Genomic DNA, 18,110 nt, shown 5'->3' with positions numbered 1-18,110 from the left:
AGTTTTCTCTTTATTAGCTACACCTTTATCAGCAAGAGATTCTTCTTTAATGTTAATACGCATTGCCATAATCCATTCTATTCTATTCTATCCTCAGTGGGGGTGTAAGTGCCTGCACCTGGCTCTCTCGAGTGGAACCTTTGTGCATTTCCACTGCAAGGTCTAAACTAGCTTCCCAAGCTTGGACCATTTCCCACCACGCTGGTCCACTGCGGGTTGGTGGGTGCACATAATTATCTAGATATGCTAAATCTAGATATGCAGGTTCTCACGACGTATACATTTTACTTAAATTCAAAGAACTCATTGGACATGTCAGCGCCGCTATTCGAACCCGCATCTCTGGCGTGAGAAGCGGTCGCTTACCCGACTGAGCTACCACCGCTCTAAGCTCTTTTGCCATCATAAGAAATAGTAAAAGCTCTATAGCCATCATAAGAAATAGTAAAAAGTTTTAAATATAGTTGAACCGTCTCCTGCTGCCAGCATACATACATAGGCCAATTATATATTCTTAAGAAATAAGAAGAGCTACCTTTTTTGATACGATAGACAAATTAAAAGTAAATTTTACACTCAAAGAGCTTCATAATATAATTTTCATGTTTTTTGTCCTCAATTTTGTGTTTCCCGCGGCTATTTTCTTTTTTCTATATATTCATAATATTAATTTTAATTATTAAACCCAGCAGTCTTACCTACTTTCATACTTTTCATCGCCTTGAGGATGTAGTTCAAATAGTTGAACTCTTGAACGTGTGTTGATAATCTAACCTTATTCAACGTTGACTATTCTTGCTTTAGTCAATGCTTGTCGTTGTCTAAGGTACTTACAAAATCTCACTTTTGTACCTTTTTTAAATTTACCTTATCAAACCCTCTCAATATTAGAATGAATAGGCGCGCGGCGGTTTGTGAGTTTGACAAGAAACAATAGTGTATATTAGCTACTAATAAACTGTACGGACCCACGTAAATAAAGAGAAATGAATTCATCACCCTCTACAATATTAGGTTAGCCACAACAAAAATACACTTATAATTATTCCATAATCCCTCTTGACCACATCGAGCTCCCATACCATTAGCTCCCGTTTTCTTATGGTAATTGTTTATCTGGAATTTTAAATAAAGTTTTGATAAAACTCGAGCCGCGTGCCAACTGCCGCCTGTTTGTGCGGTTTTAGCACCAAAAATATTTAGTTTTTTCGTTTTAATAGAGATTAAGTAGTTACTAAGTATTCAACGTAACGCGTAGCTTTTACACAAATACAAATAAGTAGGTAAGTACTTTCAGATTGATGTGATGGGCTTTTTTGCCCGTTATCCGGTAATATTTTCTGTAGTACAGTTGGCCGGACTACGGAAGAATATTTTTTTTCCATAGTCCGGTTGACCGGACTACGGAAGATCTAGTTTAAACATTTTATCGAGTTGACCTTTTTGTTTAAAATATTGTACTTAATTTTTTTTTATTCTGACCGTTGTTTTCCTGAAAAACGATAGAATTGTCTGATTTTTCATTATGCTTAAATGGTCCTAGCCCAGGACAGGACCTAGGTCAGGACCTAGTTACCCAAAGAACCTGTCTCGTTAGCCTTTCCCAGACATGGAAATATACCTACCAATCTGAAAATATAATTATCTGCGTAAAAACCTAAAGGGGGAAAAATAAAATATGAACGTCGAGATAAAAGTTTACGACAGAACAAGGCACTTTAATGACGCAGGCCTATACGATATAGTGACGTCACAGGGGGTCACTCTTACGAAACACAAAGTTTCGGAGCGACAACAGAACTTATTTTATGTTTGTTTACTTAAGAATTACGGGTCTTGGGTGTTGATATTTATATTTAGTATGTATCTATCTATGTATATGTGTAGATATATCAGCTGTCCGACACCCATAACACAGGTTCTGCCTATATAGCTTGGGGTCGGATGGCCGTGTGTGAGATGTCCCCACATATTTATTTATTAATTACACTCGTAAGATATTTTCAATACTCGTACTTATTAAAATTGTATTTATGTATCCAACATGTATAAAAGTAATTCTGTACATTCAGGTGAACTTAATAATGTAAAATTTGCATGCAAAAGTTACTTTGCAAAACATGTGAAACCAAGCTAGCTTGTGTAACATCTTTATACCATGTTTTTTCGCAAATAAAGATTTATCTTATCTTATCTTATCTTAATGCTAAAATAATTTTCTGCCAGTAAACTTGCAGGAGGTACTCTGTATCAAATTATCATTAAACAAGTTATATTAGTACTTACATAGTTGTATCGAGTATATTTTATAGCTCAACTGTGCTCTGCTTATCTGAACTGAGTTATGAGTTTTTCTGAACCTCAAATTAAAGGGCTTTGCCGCTTGTGTTACGTGATCAAAATTTCAACCTCCATTTTAAATCCACCCTTCTGAAGTAGGTGTTTCTCTTGACTATTTTATACTTTGAATCTTATTATTGTACTTATTTATAACTAGCGGTTCCCGCGAGCTTCGCTTCGCCTTAAAAAGTTTTCCCGTGGGAATTCCGGGATAAAAAGTAGCCTATGTTGTTTCTCAGGGTCTAGACCCTATGTGGACCAAATTTCATTCAAATCCGTTCTGTGTTTTTGGCGTGAAAGAGTAACAGACAGACAGACAGACAGACAGACCGACAGACACAGTTACTTTCGCATTTATAATAATAGTTAGAATAGTTAGGATTGTTATGAGATGTAAATAGTACTTTACTTTATTATTTGTATAATTTGTGTAATTGCAAAGCGTTTCACCATAGCAAGATGAACAAGCTACAGTTGTAGATACAGGGTGTTGGCATACACCCTTGCCATGGTCGGTACGTAATGCTCAATGCTGTCAGAGAATATTTTCCACTGAGAGAAACTCAAAATAAATTCAAGTGGAACTAGCATGGGTCAGCGGCACAACGGACATTAGGTGAAGTGTGGACACATGAGAGGCTATCGCATTAGACTCAAAACTTTGCTATAACTACAATTCCAGTACAACTTCAACCTACAAGCGATATAATTATTATTAGGGCATATTAATGACAAAAAGTGGTGGGCATCATTTATGTTCTTATATTATGTTTTTATGGAAAGTTTGCCAGAAATATTAGTTTTTTGTTCATTAAAATACGACAGTATAAAATTTATTTATTCCATACAGGCGGAGTTTTTAAAATAGCGATCTCAAGCTCACATGCTGCTCAAGCACATCCACATAAACACCACTGCTACACACATCACACACAACACGTCCCCGGATTTATAACAGATGTAGCTGGCCCTTCATCATCAGGGATCGCTATTATAAAAACTCCGCCTGTATACTTATAGGCGCAGGCCACCTTACATGAAATCTGTTTTTGTGTACAAATAAAGAATATTCTATCTATCTACATATCTGGTGGTCCTACAAATGAAGACTGTCTTCCGATATATTACTATAAAACATGAGAGTCCCTGTTTCACTTCTGCAATATCTTTGTTCTAGGAAATGTTGCGATGTATCCTTTTCGCTTCGCCGATATAAAAGATTTAAAAGAGAATTCCGAGAAAAACTCATTCAGTTTCAGCTTCTGTTTGAAAATGCCACTTTGTTTGATAACAGACTTGACAGGTCTAAAGTTTCCATAGCTTTACATGGTTGGTGCAGCGGTTCCCGAATGTTTTCCCCTACGGAATCTTGTCTAGATCGTCTTCTTAAGAGGAACACTAGCTTATAGGTATTTGGCATATTTGTGCTACAAATGGTTGATTCAAGTGTTCTTGAATTCCTCAGGGACTTTCACGGAACAACTGGGTTCCACTGGACAAATATCAAATTAAATAAAACAGCGTTCAGGACCAGCTACAATAAATAAGTATTAACGGCAATAAAGAGGAAGGAATGCATAATTTAGCATTAAAGAAGCAAATACGAACAGGTACGACGCAAACCATTTAATTAGCTCCATCTGTCAGGGGCGAGGCAAGAGAGCAGGGGGGAGGCTCTCTAATGTTGTAGTAAATAACATTGCATATATAACATTATCAGTACGTATTACTTAGGTACTTTTCTTCCAAAAAATTTACTTGGAAATCATCGTACAGGCTGGGGTAGTCCTTGACTTACACTCACTCCGTTTCTGATAAACTTTAAATGAATGTACCTACTTAGTTACTTACTCACAATATTGTTCTTAGTTTTATCTCTCACCGCGGTGACAAACACAAGTGTAGCCCCAGTTCATCACAGACACGCTAAGAAGATTTTGTGACTTGGATATAGTAGACTTGCAGCGTAGTTTTAATACTTAAGGCTGCTGCAAGCTGCAACCAAGCAGAAGGAATGCACTCCGATGATATTCCCACACTGGCGCCAACCACTGCCGGATTAAGCAAGACTTAAGTGAAATATCTTACAGCCTCCGCGAACGTAACTACAACTATTAAGTAAGAGATTACGGCTACCCTCGAGTTTGGTTATAAAAATGCTGGGATTACTTTGTCGGCCAAATTGTCAAGTTGGAAGTTATAGCGAAGTGGAATAACTTGGAGCGGTGTTTGAATAAGTGAGAAAAAGTTTACACGTGGAACGCCCGTAGGTCCTGACTGTTACGTTTCAATTGTTACCTAATAGAAGTTTCCTACGACAAAGATAATATGAAAAAAAAAACTCATGAATATTTTCACTTTTACATCATTAAACAAAAAATACTTTTTTTACCTATCGGGACACTTTACATTATTTACTCATGATCAAGAGATACAAAAGTAGCCATTAAATTTTTCATAAGTAGCTAGGTTTTTGCTATAAAGTTTGTATAGAGACTAAAGGAGGATGTGTTAGTTTCGAATAATGCTAAATAGTATAGTGTTACCTGTGATGTGAGCAGTCACCTCCGGACGGTAGTTCAGTGTCGCATCCTGTATAATTAATCAAATATGCTTCTCTCTCCTGGAGGTAGCTGAGTACAGTTCACGTTAATACAGTGATATTTACAGTCAGCCCCTTAAATATTTAAACACACTTGTGTTGATTGGTCTTCGGGGTGGTTGGATGAGGACGGCCGAGGATCGAATGTTGTGGCGCTCCTTGGGAGAGGCCTATGTCCAGCAGTGGATGATTATTGGCTGATGATGATGACGTGTTGATTTATACCTTCTCAACATCTAGTAGTGTTTAAAAAAATAAAAGTAGGTATTTACATTTTTATGGACTGTATTACTGGTCAGCTACGAGGAGGGTATAATCGAGTGCGTGTCTCATATGGGGATATAACCCGGGACCCCCGCTATAGCAGGGAGTATGTCAAAAGGATCGAAGAAATAAACTTAGTCGTAATTCAGGAAGTTTAGTAGGTAGGTACTTACTACTATTGCACGAGAAAATATTTAATAGCGATTAAAGTAATACCGATATATCTACTTTTTCCCCAACGATTCTCCTCCACAAATATATTCCGGAACAAATCAGAATCACAGCTTTAGAACCCCGCGTTGTATCCCCGTGTGATCAAATACAGGGTGTGAAAAATTCATCCCCTCACGTAGCCTCAGCCAGCCGCTTTATGTAGCTTTAAATATTAAAATAAGTATCTGCGGAGGCAGTGCAAATAAAATCTCTTGCGGCTGCAGCCAGTTGCCCGGAAATGTACTGGAGGGTAGGGGCCTCCGAAACCTTTTGGAGAACAGGAATAAACCGGGTTTAGCTTCATAAATACTGTTACAATTTTTATTAAACATTTAATTTTGAAATTATTCAAAATATTTTCGTTTTTAGTCGGCGTTATTATTATTAATTATGGAAAAATTTCCACTTATGAGTAATTTTTACTGGAACCTTTTCATTGCTCGTGAGTGTATTATGGTAGATAGTTATCAAAACTGACAGACCTTCGCAGTCAAGTTTTGTCGTTTATAACTATGCATGACCGAAAATAAAAACAGAATGTCAAAACTCGCAAAAAAAAAACACTCTACATTACTATATAAACATCATAATAATATGACAAACAAAGTTTTTATGGGCTAGTATGGCTTAATATACTTACCCTTTTGCAACCCCCTTTAGATAAATATACTCGCCACCAATGAAAAAGTTCCAATGACGTTATGGAACGGCAATGGCTGGTGGAACTTTTTTACCGGTCGTAAGTGTAAAAAGTTACCAGCGCAGTCGTAAATTTCCATAGCGTACGACCTATACCCCAGACCAACCTATACATACACCTATAATAACTATGTAACTATTCGTTGTGTTAGTGTGCTACCTGTAACATGCTTCCTATAATAATAAATAGGGATTTCGTTGAAGGAAGGCGAAGCTTAAAGCTCAATGTAATTAGGAGCCAAATATGTACATTTCATTTGCGCTAGAAATGCGGAGTAGCTTTAGTTCTTGCTAGTTATTAACGAATCACATGACATTACGTTAGTTACTAGGCATTAGTTTAGTATTGTAGAACACGTAAATAGCAAATACCTAATTACATAATGAATAATAATATACAGGGTGTTACAAAAAGGGTATACTAAGCCGAAACCTACATGTGCAGCATGGTACATCTAAGCCGCGAATTTTGAAATTCTGATTTCAGTTTCGGGCTTAGATATGTATGTCGCAGGCATCTGGTTTAATCTCCTGTTTGATTGAGCCCGTTCATTGGATGGCGCTATTCAGTTGTATGACTAAAGGACAACTCGTCAAGTCGTTGATTGTAACGTTCGACATCTTGACTGAACATCATTCAGCGAAGTCGTTGAATGGGATATAGTATAGCAACTTTGTAATGTCTGGTTAGGGTGAACATGACCATACAAGAGTCAACAATAAGACTATGCTACAAAGCTCTTATCTCACAAATTAACTAAACAATAACAATAAACGTACTTTCATATTGTTGTTCATAATTATCCAGTTTCGCCACAATTTTTTCTTTGAAACTATCCGCCCGCGGCGTAATAATTTACCTATTACACAAATAACGCACTTTAAAGCTAATTTATTTGCAAAAAACTAACAATATTGGTGCTTTTTGTGTCAGCTGTTAGCTGTTAGACGCCATATTTGTTTTATTCACCACCTGACTTATTTTAAGTCAGCTAACTAGTTGGACGTTTTGTGACGCTTGTTCAATCAACGTTCGGCATAGTCATACAATTGAGTAGCGCCATCCAATGAACGGGCTAGTGGTTCAATCAAACAGGAGAATAAACCAGATGCCTGCGACAGATATACCATGCTGCACATGTAGGTTTCGGCTTAGTATACCCTTTTTGCAACACCCCGTAGATTAAAACTGTCGGTTGTCTATGATATATTGCGTAGTGAAAGTCACAGAAACATACCTAGATGATTTTAAGAATGTTTAAACAATACATACTTATCAAACAATAAATTAATTACAAACAATACACACGAGATCATTTATTACTATTCTCCGAGACTTTTATCACTACATATATATAGTCAATAAGTTGATCACAATTGAGTTTGAGGTGGATATATTTTTTTTGTTGAAAATAAATAAAAAAAGTAAAACGCAGATCCTCATATTATTATAATCTTTTTATTAACAATAAAATTAATCGTATGCGATACATAAATTTAAATTCCTTAAGATACTCAAGCCAGTTATAAAGATAGTACACCCGTCAAACCTAGTGGGGCCTTCCAATACATTTCATAACCACTGACCATACCCAATTCTGCTTTAACATATTAAACCAAACTACACTTCATAACAATTATTTAATTAAACAAAGAATATATATTTCGTTTTTTTTTATAGTAAGTCTCCTTAACGCACGCATATATCTGATTTTAGTATTCATTTCAGTCAAATCTATGACACGATGTACGTATAGTTAAGTTATTGGGTAGTTCCATGCTTGTATTAATACAGGGTGGAAAATATTAATTACAACTATTTTACGTCTCGGTATTAATCTCACTTTAAATGAAAATAACGGAACTTTTATTTTGATGTAAGTAATTTATGCATACAGTAAACCAATATGATTAAGATAAATTTAATATACCTTGAATATTGGTGTACAGTCTACCTGTAGCAGAATTTTAATCAAGAATATACATTTGCAATCAAAAAAAAGTTTTTGAAAAAAAACCTAACCAACTCAATGATGCTAGATATTTCATAATTCGAAGGGTTTTACGAAGGTGCACCTTTGCTATCTTTTCCACCCTGTATACTTTAAAATTGATCCGTGCGATGCTATAAGGAGAGCGATGCATGGCTTTAAAGCAGGGATGTAACGATCTTTAGGTAGAATTTAGGAAATATTTGCAGGTATTTCAGTATCGCTGGATATAATTCAATTTTTTTCAAAAAAAATTATGCTTAGCTGTCATATCCCTATATAAGATGTCATATCCCCACGATAAAGAGCAGTGCAGGAGCATTGTTCCGACATTACCTCCATATTACAATAATCCTACATAATTATTAAGAATAAAAAATACTTGCGTTTTCGTTCATATTCAAGTGCATAATGCTTCTCTCTTACCATTTTACAATCGAGAAATATGTAAGAAGAAAAATTTATAGAATACCTATATAACAACAAATAAATATTTTATTTACAGTTAAAAGTTTTATCGCCTATCTATTATTATATTTTGGGCGTTTAGTTAGACGAACGAAGCATCACGTTTTGGCTCGGGGGGAAACAAAGATGGCGGTCATACCGGATACGGATATCTAAGTACCTATATCATCGTGGATACCACAAGGATTGTCAAACAATTTAAAGGAACTGAGTTGCTCTCACGTGCAATAACTTCAAAGCAAGTGGGTGATGTTGCTCTCTCACGCAGCAAATCTATTACAGTCGTCGAAATATAATAAGCCCGTTTGGACAGTTTCACAAATTTGCTATTTACTCTTGATTTACTTGATGAAATACATGTCACATAAAAAGACACAGAATCTGGCTTATTATTCAACGGCAGAGTTAAAAAAGAACTTTCCAACCACCAAAAGTTACTTATTGATTTAATTTTTTATGAATTAGATTTGACACCAGCTGTCATCCATTGACAAAAGAATAAAGAGAGGACATGCCATATCAACGAAAAAAATGCGCTTACCTAAACTTTGGTGTCAATTAAAATGGCGGCTTTTTTCTTGAAAAATGTAAACAAACAAATTGTTTGACAGCTGAAGTACCTTGTGTTTGGATGTCAATCTTGGTCAATCAACATGGCGACCGATCGCAATGTTGTAATTTTAGGCAAAGACAAAACTACTGTTGTCCTTTTTTACGTTCGATAACACCAATAAGTTAAAAAGAGACGACGATATATTTTTAAGTACCGATTTTTATGCCAAGTCCTCTTTATTCTTTTGTCAATGCTGTCATCCCATCATATTTGACACCAGCTGTCATCCCATCATATTTGACACCAGCTGTCATCCCATCATATTTGACACCAGCTGTCATCCCATCATATTTCGACGACTTTAGGCAGTCCTCCCACTGCCTCGCATCATGTTGCTTAGTTGTGTGTCCGAACGTTGCTTATAGGCATCTCCGCTTGTATAGAAGACCCGCACATTCCAACACACAGAAAATGCATTTTCATGTGTCCATACAATTCACACAAAACTAAGCGTGATGTGGGGCAGCGTGACCACGACCTTAATTCCATATTTAATTACTTAGACACATTTCGAGTGGAATACTATGTTCTACTATTGTGAAATTACTTTTTCATGGCTCTCGAAGGTCCTTTTGTAACTTTTCATCACTATTAATTTTCATTTGAAAATGATATTCAATAGAGCACAACCATAGCTGAAGATTTCAGGAATACATCGTAGGCAAGTCGTTCTCTTATCCATTACCTTCCTCGGTAACTCAGTTAAAATTATAATATTAATTCGATAAATCATAATCGTAATCACAATATAATTAGCCACTCAGTAAAAACATGATTAAAGATGATCTTTCATATAATTGTAAGGTAATTTAAGATACCTTTAGGTATTTACTGATACATTTCTTATTTCAACAAAAGTGGGAATGTATTTGTGAAAATTTAATTGGTAACCAAATTCTACTGATAGGTACATTTTTTAAAAGCATAAGTGGGATTGTAATAAATTTGTGCAAATGAAATCGTAACGAAATTTCGTAAGTATAACATTTATAACAAAACTTAAAACAACATATAGGTGGGAAGTCATAGACAATTTTTTTGTGATATAAAATTAAAGGGCCATTGCACAATGCACACACCTCAGGGTTTCGCCATAAACTTGCTGGGCAACATATTTTTCTCGTAAATAAACTATACATATGCGTTAGATATATATATTATGTAGTCATATATTACACTTATTTACATCTCAATCTGGTATTACATTATTTTGTATGTAATAATTGGTACATTTATCATTTAACGTTAATGCGAAACGAAGTTGGAAATAAATAATCTTTCGTAAGTATCAACAATTAAAATATTACATATAACATACATAATATTATATGTTATCATTATATTATCCATTTCGTACTTCACTTAATTTATTTAATAGAAATAATGTTAAGTACAAAACATTTTCTAGATCATTGGTACAATAACTTTACATTAAAACATTTTATCTACCTAATTCTTATTTGGCAGTAGTAGTGATTTATGTATCAAACTGAATGAGCCATGTAGCCCAATCTCTTAGTATATAGGTATAATGTAGGTTTGTTAATATTTATTAACTTCATTACAACAAATTACGATGTACTATGGTCTTGTTATTATTTTTACATTTGGACAAAATACGTAATTATAAAACATTTAATTATATGTCAGTAAATAAATACTTACACAAAATTGTGATACAATTTAAAATGAAAGTGGTAAGATTTTAATTATTATTTTGTCCGAAACTTTATTAGGTATTAATTAAAGCTCAAAATGGATAATTGCTTATCCGTGGTACATTTAAATATGTGGGTATGATTAATAATAAAACACAAATCTTATCATTTTGTTTTAGGTAGGAAGTTACAATCATTTGGCAGATTTTGGCACACAGTTTAAAGATCTAAGAACACACGAGAACAGGGTCATATTGATCATTTTTGTCTTAAAAAGTGGATGTGTGCAAATCAAACAGGAACATAAATTAGGTAGGTCTAAGCATGAACCCAAAAGACATGGTATAATATAAAACAAAAATATCAGATTCATCTATCACGAATAAAAGTTATTTCATCCTAAGTACCTGCTTATATCTTAACCCTGTACTCATGTGAAAATAGCAATAGGTTGCAACTGGCGGTCCAGCGCGTACTACATGCATCGTGACGTCAGCCGTGATGGTGACGTCACGACTGCCGGCCACCAATCACAACCCTCAGTCACGAACTACTACACACATGATAAAGATACTCAACTTATAAACATGAGGAATACGGTCAATAAATTACCTCAGCTTAAACTAAAACCTGATGGCTATTATTAACATTGATGAACAAGTATGGGTAAATAGTAAACACTCATGGTTCAGGTGAACAATTATTATCAGACCGGCAAACGAACTCCATTTTCGCGCTTCAATCTCGCGACATTCGCTGAGACACTGCGACACAGGCGATATTATGTTGACACTAGCTGACACTTTGTAAACTTGCCGACACTCGGTACACTCGAAGACACTCGTCGACACTGGCTCGTTGTCCGGAATCAATTAAATAATTTATCTAATACCGCGGAGCCCGCGCTGACTCCGCGGCTATTCTACTCACTTAACAATTAGGTACCCTATGCACTTAAACCGTACAACGTAAGATTTAAAGATATTGTCTTGGCAAAATCTCACTCCACGATCACTCGACAAATATATTAGCGAGTTGTAAAAACTACGTAATAGGTATATATAAATTTGATAGTCGTTTCGTACATAGATTAAATAGTGTTCGTAAAAAAGTCTGTTTTTGTGACACTGGTCACTGTGGTTAGAAGACGGGGGGCGCTGGCGGGGGCCGGCACAGGCGCGGGGGCGGCTGGCAGCGGGGGCGGGGCGCGGGCGAGGCGCATCGTTAAATGATGCTCTCGCGGTTGCGCTCGTTCTCCTCCTGAGAGCTCAGCGAGCTCGCGCCGCAGATCTGCATCTCGATCTCTTGCAACCTGCAACCGGGATGCAGCTATAGCCTGATAACTACATACAGAGATTTTCCGTGGATAGCGGTTCAGAGTCTGCTATCATATGAATCACTTTAAGCACTAAAAGTGCCCAAAAACTTAGCACAACAGTATCAAAAAAGCTTCTAGATAAGACACGAGACACCAAAGCTGCTCACGGCACACAGTATTCTATATCACAAAATGTTGAAAAACATCTGTCCCACCCACCTCTGGTCCACCTCCCACTGCTGCTGGCTGAGCTTGGCGGACATGGCGGCGTTCTCCGTCTCGACCGTGTGCAGGCGCTCCCGCAGCCGCTTGATTTCGCACTCCAGCACCTCATGCGAGTCTATGAGCATGCGCGGGGCCGCAGCCGCCGCGCTGCCGCCCGCGCCGCCGCTGCTGCGGGCGCTGGACGCGAGGGAGACGACTGGGGACGCCACGCGCAGTGGGCTTACTGACGAACTGAGAGTGGGGAGGAGGTTTTGTCAGTGATTTGGCAAATCAAAATTAAAAAACCGACTTCAAAAAACCACTAAAATGTAAGAAATAATTTAAGGTTTACACAAATTCTACTCGTATGTGACAGTACAAATATACCTAAGCAGGAACTGTTCTCTTTTGATGTTGGTGCGGTGACAAAGTAGGTAATCTGAAGAAATATGGCACCTCCTCCTTTTATTGAAGTCAGTTAAAAAGTTAAAAAGTGGGGGTCGTGATCTGTTGACATAAGCTGCATAAACCTAATACACCTTTGTTATCTTAATTGTTGCGAATTCGTTGCGAAAGGTTGACAATGAAGAATATTTCATACTAAGTAAAGGATACATGCTATATACAATTTATATATCTGGACTAAATGCTGAAAATATGGTAGTACGTACATACTTACTCAAATATGAAAACCGAAAAACTACTAACTATGCACGTCCTTATTGGTTTAGATATCTAATCTATGTAGATAAAAAATAGCTCTCCTAAGATATACGGATCTAAAACTTAGTAACAGCCACCCGAATCACCGTAGTAAAATTGAGGGAGCAACAACATCATTCTTCGGAGCACAATAGCCGTAGAAACTTAAATTACGTAGTATCCAAAGCTCTGTTTTATGGAACATTAACAGTTAATGGTTCACGTGTAAACTGTTTCTTTACGTTGGTTATTTACTTTATCATGCACCTATTTGTTTAATGAGTTCTGCTCTGCTTTATAGTTTTGCTAATTAAGAAAATGCGGTCTCTAGAGATATCGCTGAACTCGAGTTTGCGGATAAAATTTTATTATGTTTTCTTCACATAGTTAAGGGAAAATCTTTATGAATATCAAAACGCTTTTGTGAAAATTGGTACGAATAGTTATCTGTTATATGGTGGCACTATAACTAGCTCTATTATGTAAAGTGTTCACTGGATCCCGTTATCAATAGAATCTGCTTTAGGCCGAGAGATTCGTTTAATAAATTTCGATTTTTCCGGTATTACTTTGGAACTTCCAAGTTTTTTTCTTTAATGATAACCATAGTAAGTAATTAACAACATCAAAACAGTTATCGAAATCTGCCATGGTGAAAGGCCTACGCAGACTGGGACGGCATGGCCGTGGCATGCCGTGGCAAAGTGCAGGAAGGCCGCGAATCAAAGCGGCCAGTGTGCGGTGACTCACGGCAAAATCCCTTGCCATGCCGTCCTGGTCTGTGTAGGCTTTAAATAGGGATAACATTATACATATACTGTTCTAAATACTGACGTATGTACAATGGCACTCACCTATAAACCTGGTCCCGATATGAGGGCGGGTGCGAGGCGTGCGGCGCGGGGGCGTGCGCGGGGTGCGCGGGGGGCGCGGGGAGCGCGGCCTGCGGCAGCTGCATCTCTTCCAGCGGCACCTGGCCTTGCGTCTCCACCAGCCCCGGCGTGGACTGGCAGCGACCCATGGCCACTGGGGGTAGGAATTGTTAGAGTAGGCGAAAATATGTAGTGTAAAGTTTAGTAGCAAAAGTAAGACTTCTGGTAGTAAAAGTAGCAAATTAATCTTGGCAGTAACTTGATGCAATTTTATCAACTGTTGTACTCCCTAGACATCTACTTAGATGGTTATGAAAAACTTTGCTGCACTAAAAAGCGTACTTCAGCACTTTAAAAAAGGTGTAAAAACATACCTTTCTCGAGCGGCGCCTTCTTATATTTCTCAAGTCTCTTGACGGCGATGGACTCGAGGCGCACCCTCGCGGCGGGGTACTCCTTCAGCACGTCCCACATGTCCTTCTTGCTCAGCACGAAGAGGTCAGAGTAGCCCACCGACCGCACCGACGCTGTCCGCCGGTTGCCTGTCGACGTGTCATCCACACACTCCGTGCCAACTGTAGCCCAGCGGCCCGCGCCTGCGCCGCGCCGCCTCGCGAGGCAGCACGCCGCAACCGCGAGCAAGGACTAGCCAATACCTCAACACTAACAAGCTCATAGAAGGAAAAACTACCAACTTCAGGGGAACGTTCACCAACATGTGCAGCCATATCAGACGTCAGAACTACTAAGAAGCCAGATCTAGGGGTCGGTTAGTGCTTCTCAAAAAGGTAAAGCGTTAGGGCGAATCCAAAAGTCGAAACAGAGTTGGAAATTTTAGTCGTAAAGTCTAAGCTACTAGGCGCTAAGATTTAGGTTGCCCAAGAAGATTACCAGTTTTAAAAACCAAAGAAAACTGGAGATTTTAGTAAATAGAAGAGGTAGGTATATGTAATAAAATTCGAGTTATGCTTACGGACGACTTAATAATAAGAATGGGGTAACATGCACCAAGAGGTCACGCCAAGATACGAGGTAACCGGGGAGGATGCAAAGCGCTCGGGGACACTGCCTTCAAACAACCAACGGAACAGAAACACGAGCAAATAATAAACATGAAGCAACACTACGACTGTTCTCAAAAGGCGTCAAACAAAGCCATTGAAAACGACGGATGGATGACTTTTATTTCTGTTTTTATTGAAGAGAACACTGCTCACTAATGGCTCGTTCTACTTCCACTGGACTATAATGAGAAATTATCGAAACAATAACAGCAGCGTGAGGTTCGATTTTCAAAGGTGCCAGCGATGAATCAAACATTTATTCTAAAAGCAAAAGATGGAATAAAAGAAACTGATGAGAAATGTTAAAGCATTCCGTAATAAAATTTGTAATAAGAAAACAAAAGAAAAACCTCACCGTGGCCGTTGGTGCTTGCTTAGTGAACGAGGGCAGCATAAACTACATAACCCATAAAATACATAATACACTCGTGTGTACACGAATTGAAAGATCCCTTTATAATGCTGTTAAACGCACACACGGCATTTAATCCAGCAAGCGCCAGCGGCCACGGCCGGCGTCGGAGTGATGTCCCTTAACCTGTTGCGGCCGCGGCCTCCCGCCGCCTCGGCTGAGTGCAGCGTCTCCTCACACGATTGCTTCCGAAACTTTCAAAGTAATAGTAGAATAAAAAAGTATGGCGTGGCGTCTCGGGCCCCAGATATTTACCAAGTTGTTTACCTGCCGTGCCCATGTTCAGAATGGAAATTTCTCCAAAATAAGAACCAGCCTTTAGTGTCGCGAGCACGGCCTTGCCGTTGTCGCCCACCACCTGCAGCTTGCCGCGGTTCACTATGTACATCTCCTTGCCCACTTCACCTGAACAACGAATTATTGGGTTATGTATAAATATAGTCAGCATAGACATATGTATACGCTCTAACGTCTAACGAAAATAATTCAATTTTAAGATCCACTGACGGTTGATAGGTGACATGATAAATTCATTGGAAGATCGGTAGCTTCGGCGCCGCAAATGGTTTAATGGTGGATTAACCGTGAAGCAAATTAAGCGCTTTAGAATATAGACTAATCTTATAGAGTAAGTATAATGACATCGTACCCTTCCTGCAGATGTAGTCCCCCGGGGAGAACAGCACGGGGCGCAGGCGCAGCACCAGCTCGCACAGGAACCCCGCTTCCGTGTTCTGGAAGATCTCCACTCTGCAGACAATGAGGACATTATTTGTTTCATCATTATTTCCTTCATGTTGTAGGTTTATCTATAATGATATAGAGTGTTTTAACAGCGTGCGGATTTCATCACGCACACGGGATTGCCCCGCAGGCGTGACATTTCATACAAGTACTTTCATTGTAACGCGTGGAATATGCATGCGGGACGCGGGAAAATGGCATGCAATCGCGCGTGCGCGTGTAAATCCGCACTCTGTTAAAATGACCATAGATGTTTCCAAGATGACACGTAAGTCACGTGCATCTTGGGTCTATAAGATTAGCACCATAATATACCACTCGCAAGAGAGTATTCTTGGCTAAATCATTGTAGAAAAATCATGCTCAGCTTTCTATCGAGCACGGTTGGTCTCCGTTTGGTAAAGACAAGACAGTTTTTGGGTCTTGTGCCACTCTTGTTCACTATGTATCCGCAACCTTAATTATATCTTATGAGTAGGTATCTAGCAGCAAATTCCTGTTTTTATCGGGATTTTATTGGTAAACGAACATCACTACGCATAGTCAGAGAATAAAAACAATACTAAGCACAACATTATTTAAAGGTAAACTAATACATTAAATACAAAATAACAGTTCCAGAAACCGTCTTATTAATCCTTCGTGAATGTCAGAATGAAACAATGCTCGCTTCAATATTATTATCATCCCCAATAACTTTGCAAAGGTAATGCGAGAACTTTTGTGTCCGAGTTTCGGGCTATTTTGCGTTGTTTATTCAAATTGTATGCAAATAACGCCTGCAGACACCTCCACATCAAAGGCAGATATCGCAACTGTACAAAACACACAGAGAAAAACAGAAGAGTAGGTATTTATTTATGTATATGGTAGGTATGGGTATGTAATTACAGTCAACAAGACAGATACGATAACGATATCCACCCCCGTGCAAACAGCTTGATCCTGAGTAACAGGTGAAAGATGAATGAGATGAATAATATTTATCCGTTACACACATAACGCATATTAAATGAGTGCTCTGCTTCGAATCATTTGATAGGGGTAAGTGCTGGGGTAGATATGTATCTATTTTGCTGACTGTACCAATTGTATCTATACAGTAATTTGACGACGAACTTAACGGCTCGTAAACGACTGCCCTGCATAATTCATGGAAGTAAAAACCTGAGACTTATCTTATTAATTATTTATGAATGCAACACACTGAATGAAACTTGATTCTGCGTTAATTTGCAAATTTGACGACACGGACTATCCCCCAAATTCATAGACCGTATTTTAAGTTTAGAGGACGGTAACAAATGACTTCGAAATATAGGACTTTTGACTCTTTTTGACAATCAAAAAGTCAAAATTCGTAAACCTTCCACAACGTAATTATATACCTATTTTAAAGTGACAAAAACCTCTATATAAACGATATTGATGTCACCATCATCACCCTTCCACCGCCGCACTACAAAGTAAACTTACTATGTGAACAATGATAATTGATGATATAGAGATATATGTGTACATGTAAAAGGGAAGTATCATACACCATACCTACACCTACAAGTAGGTAAGTACTTACAAAATGAACGAGCAACAACAAAGCAACCTGAATATTGACGATACAATTCATACAATATTGCGAACTTGGCATTGTGTTCTCGAATCACAGATTTCACGTGAAATCGTAACTACAATTCCTGAGCTACAATTTGATGTGAATGTGAGATAGGATGTCGTGCTTCGTATTTAGAAGCGAGCTTTCTGATTAACATTAATCCTCTTGTATTGTTGTTGTAAAATTAACAAACGATATAGGATGTTATGGATAGGAGTTTCTTGTCATTCATTGATATCGTTTGATAGTGGTGATAGCGTTTTTGAAATACAGTAGATTGTTTTTTAAATATTTTAGTAATAAGAGGTAGTACCTAAGAAATATTTACTGGTAA

General features: G+C 37.9%; 1 protein-coding gene across 4 annotated transcripts in view; it reads right to left on the bottom strand.

The window, feature by feature from the left end:
• Positions 1 to 9,730: 9,730 nt before the first annotated feature.
• LOC105384286 (cyclic nucleotide-gated cation channel alpha-3) overlaps positions 9,731 to 18,110 on the bottom strand; it is a 73,153-nt gene continuing 64,773 nt past the window's right edge. For 2 of the 4 annotated variants that reach the window (XM_038108421.2, XM_038108423.2), the window contains exons 8-13: positions 16,070 to 16,170; positions 15,676 to 15,825; positions 14,319 to 14,486; positions 13,927 to 14,098; positions 12,386 to 12,622; positions 9,731 to 12,160 (exon numbers count right to left, since the gene is read on the bottom strand). In XM_038108421.2, the coding sequence (XP_037964349.2) occupies positions 12,073 to 12,160; positions 12,386 to 12,622; positions 13,927 to 14,098; positions 14,319 to 14,486; positions 15,676 to 15,825; positions 16,070 to 16,170 (916 nt within the window). In that variant the 3' untranslated portion in view covers positions 9,731 to 12,072. The remainder of the gene's footprint in view (positions 12,161 to 12,385; positions 12,623 to 13,926; positions 14,099 to 14,318; positions 14,487 to 15,675; positions 15,826 to 16,069; positions 16,171 to 18,110) is intronic. The other 2 variants (XM_038108424.2, XM_038108422.2) reach the window with 2 other exon arrangements.

Source organism: Plutella xylostella, chromosome 15, assembly GCF_932276165.1.
Source record: "Plutella xylostella chromosome 15, ilPluXylo3.1, whole genome shotgun sequence".
Classification (NCBI taxonomy): Eukaryota; Metazoa; Arthropoda; class Insecta; order Lepidoptera; family Plutellidae; genus Plutella; species Plutella xylostella.
Note: the sequence above shows the minus strand (reverse complement) of the source record. Positions and strands in the feature narration are given on the sequence as shown.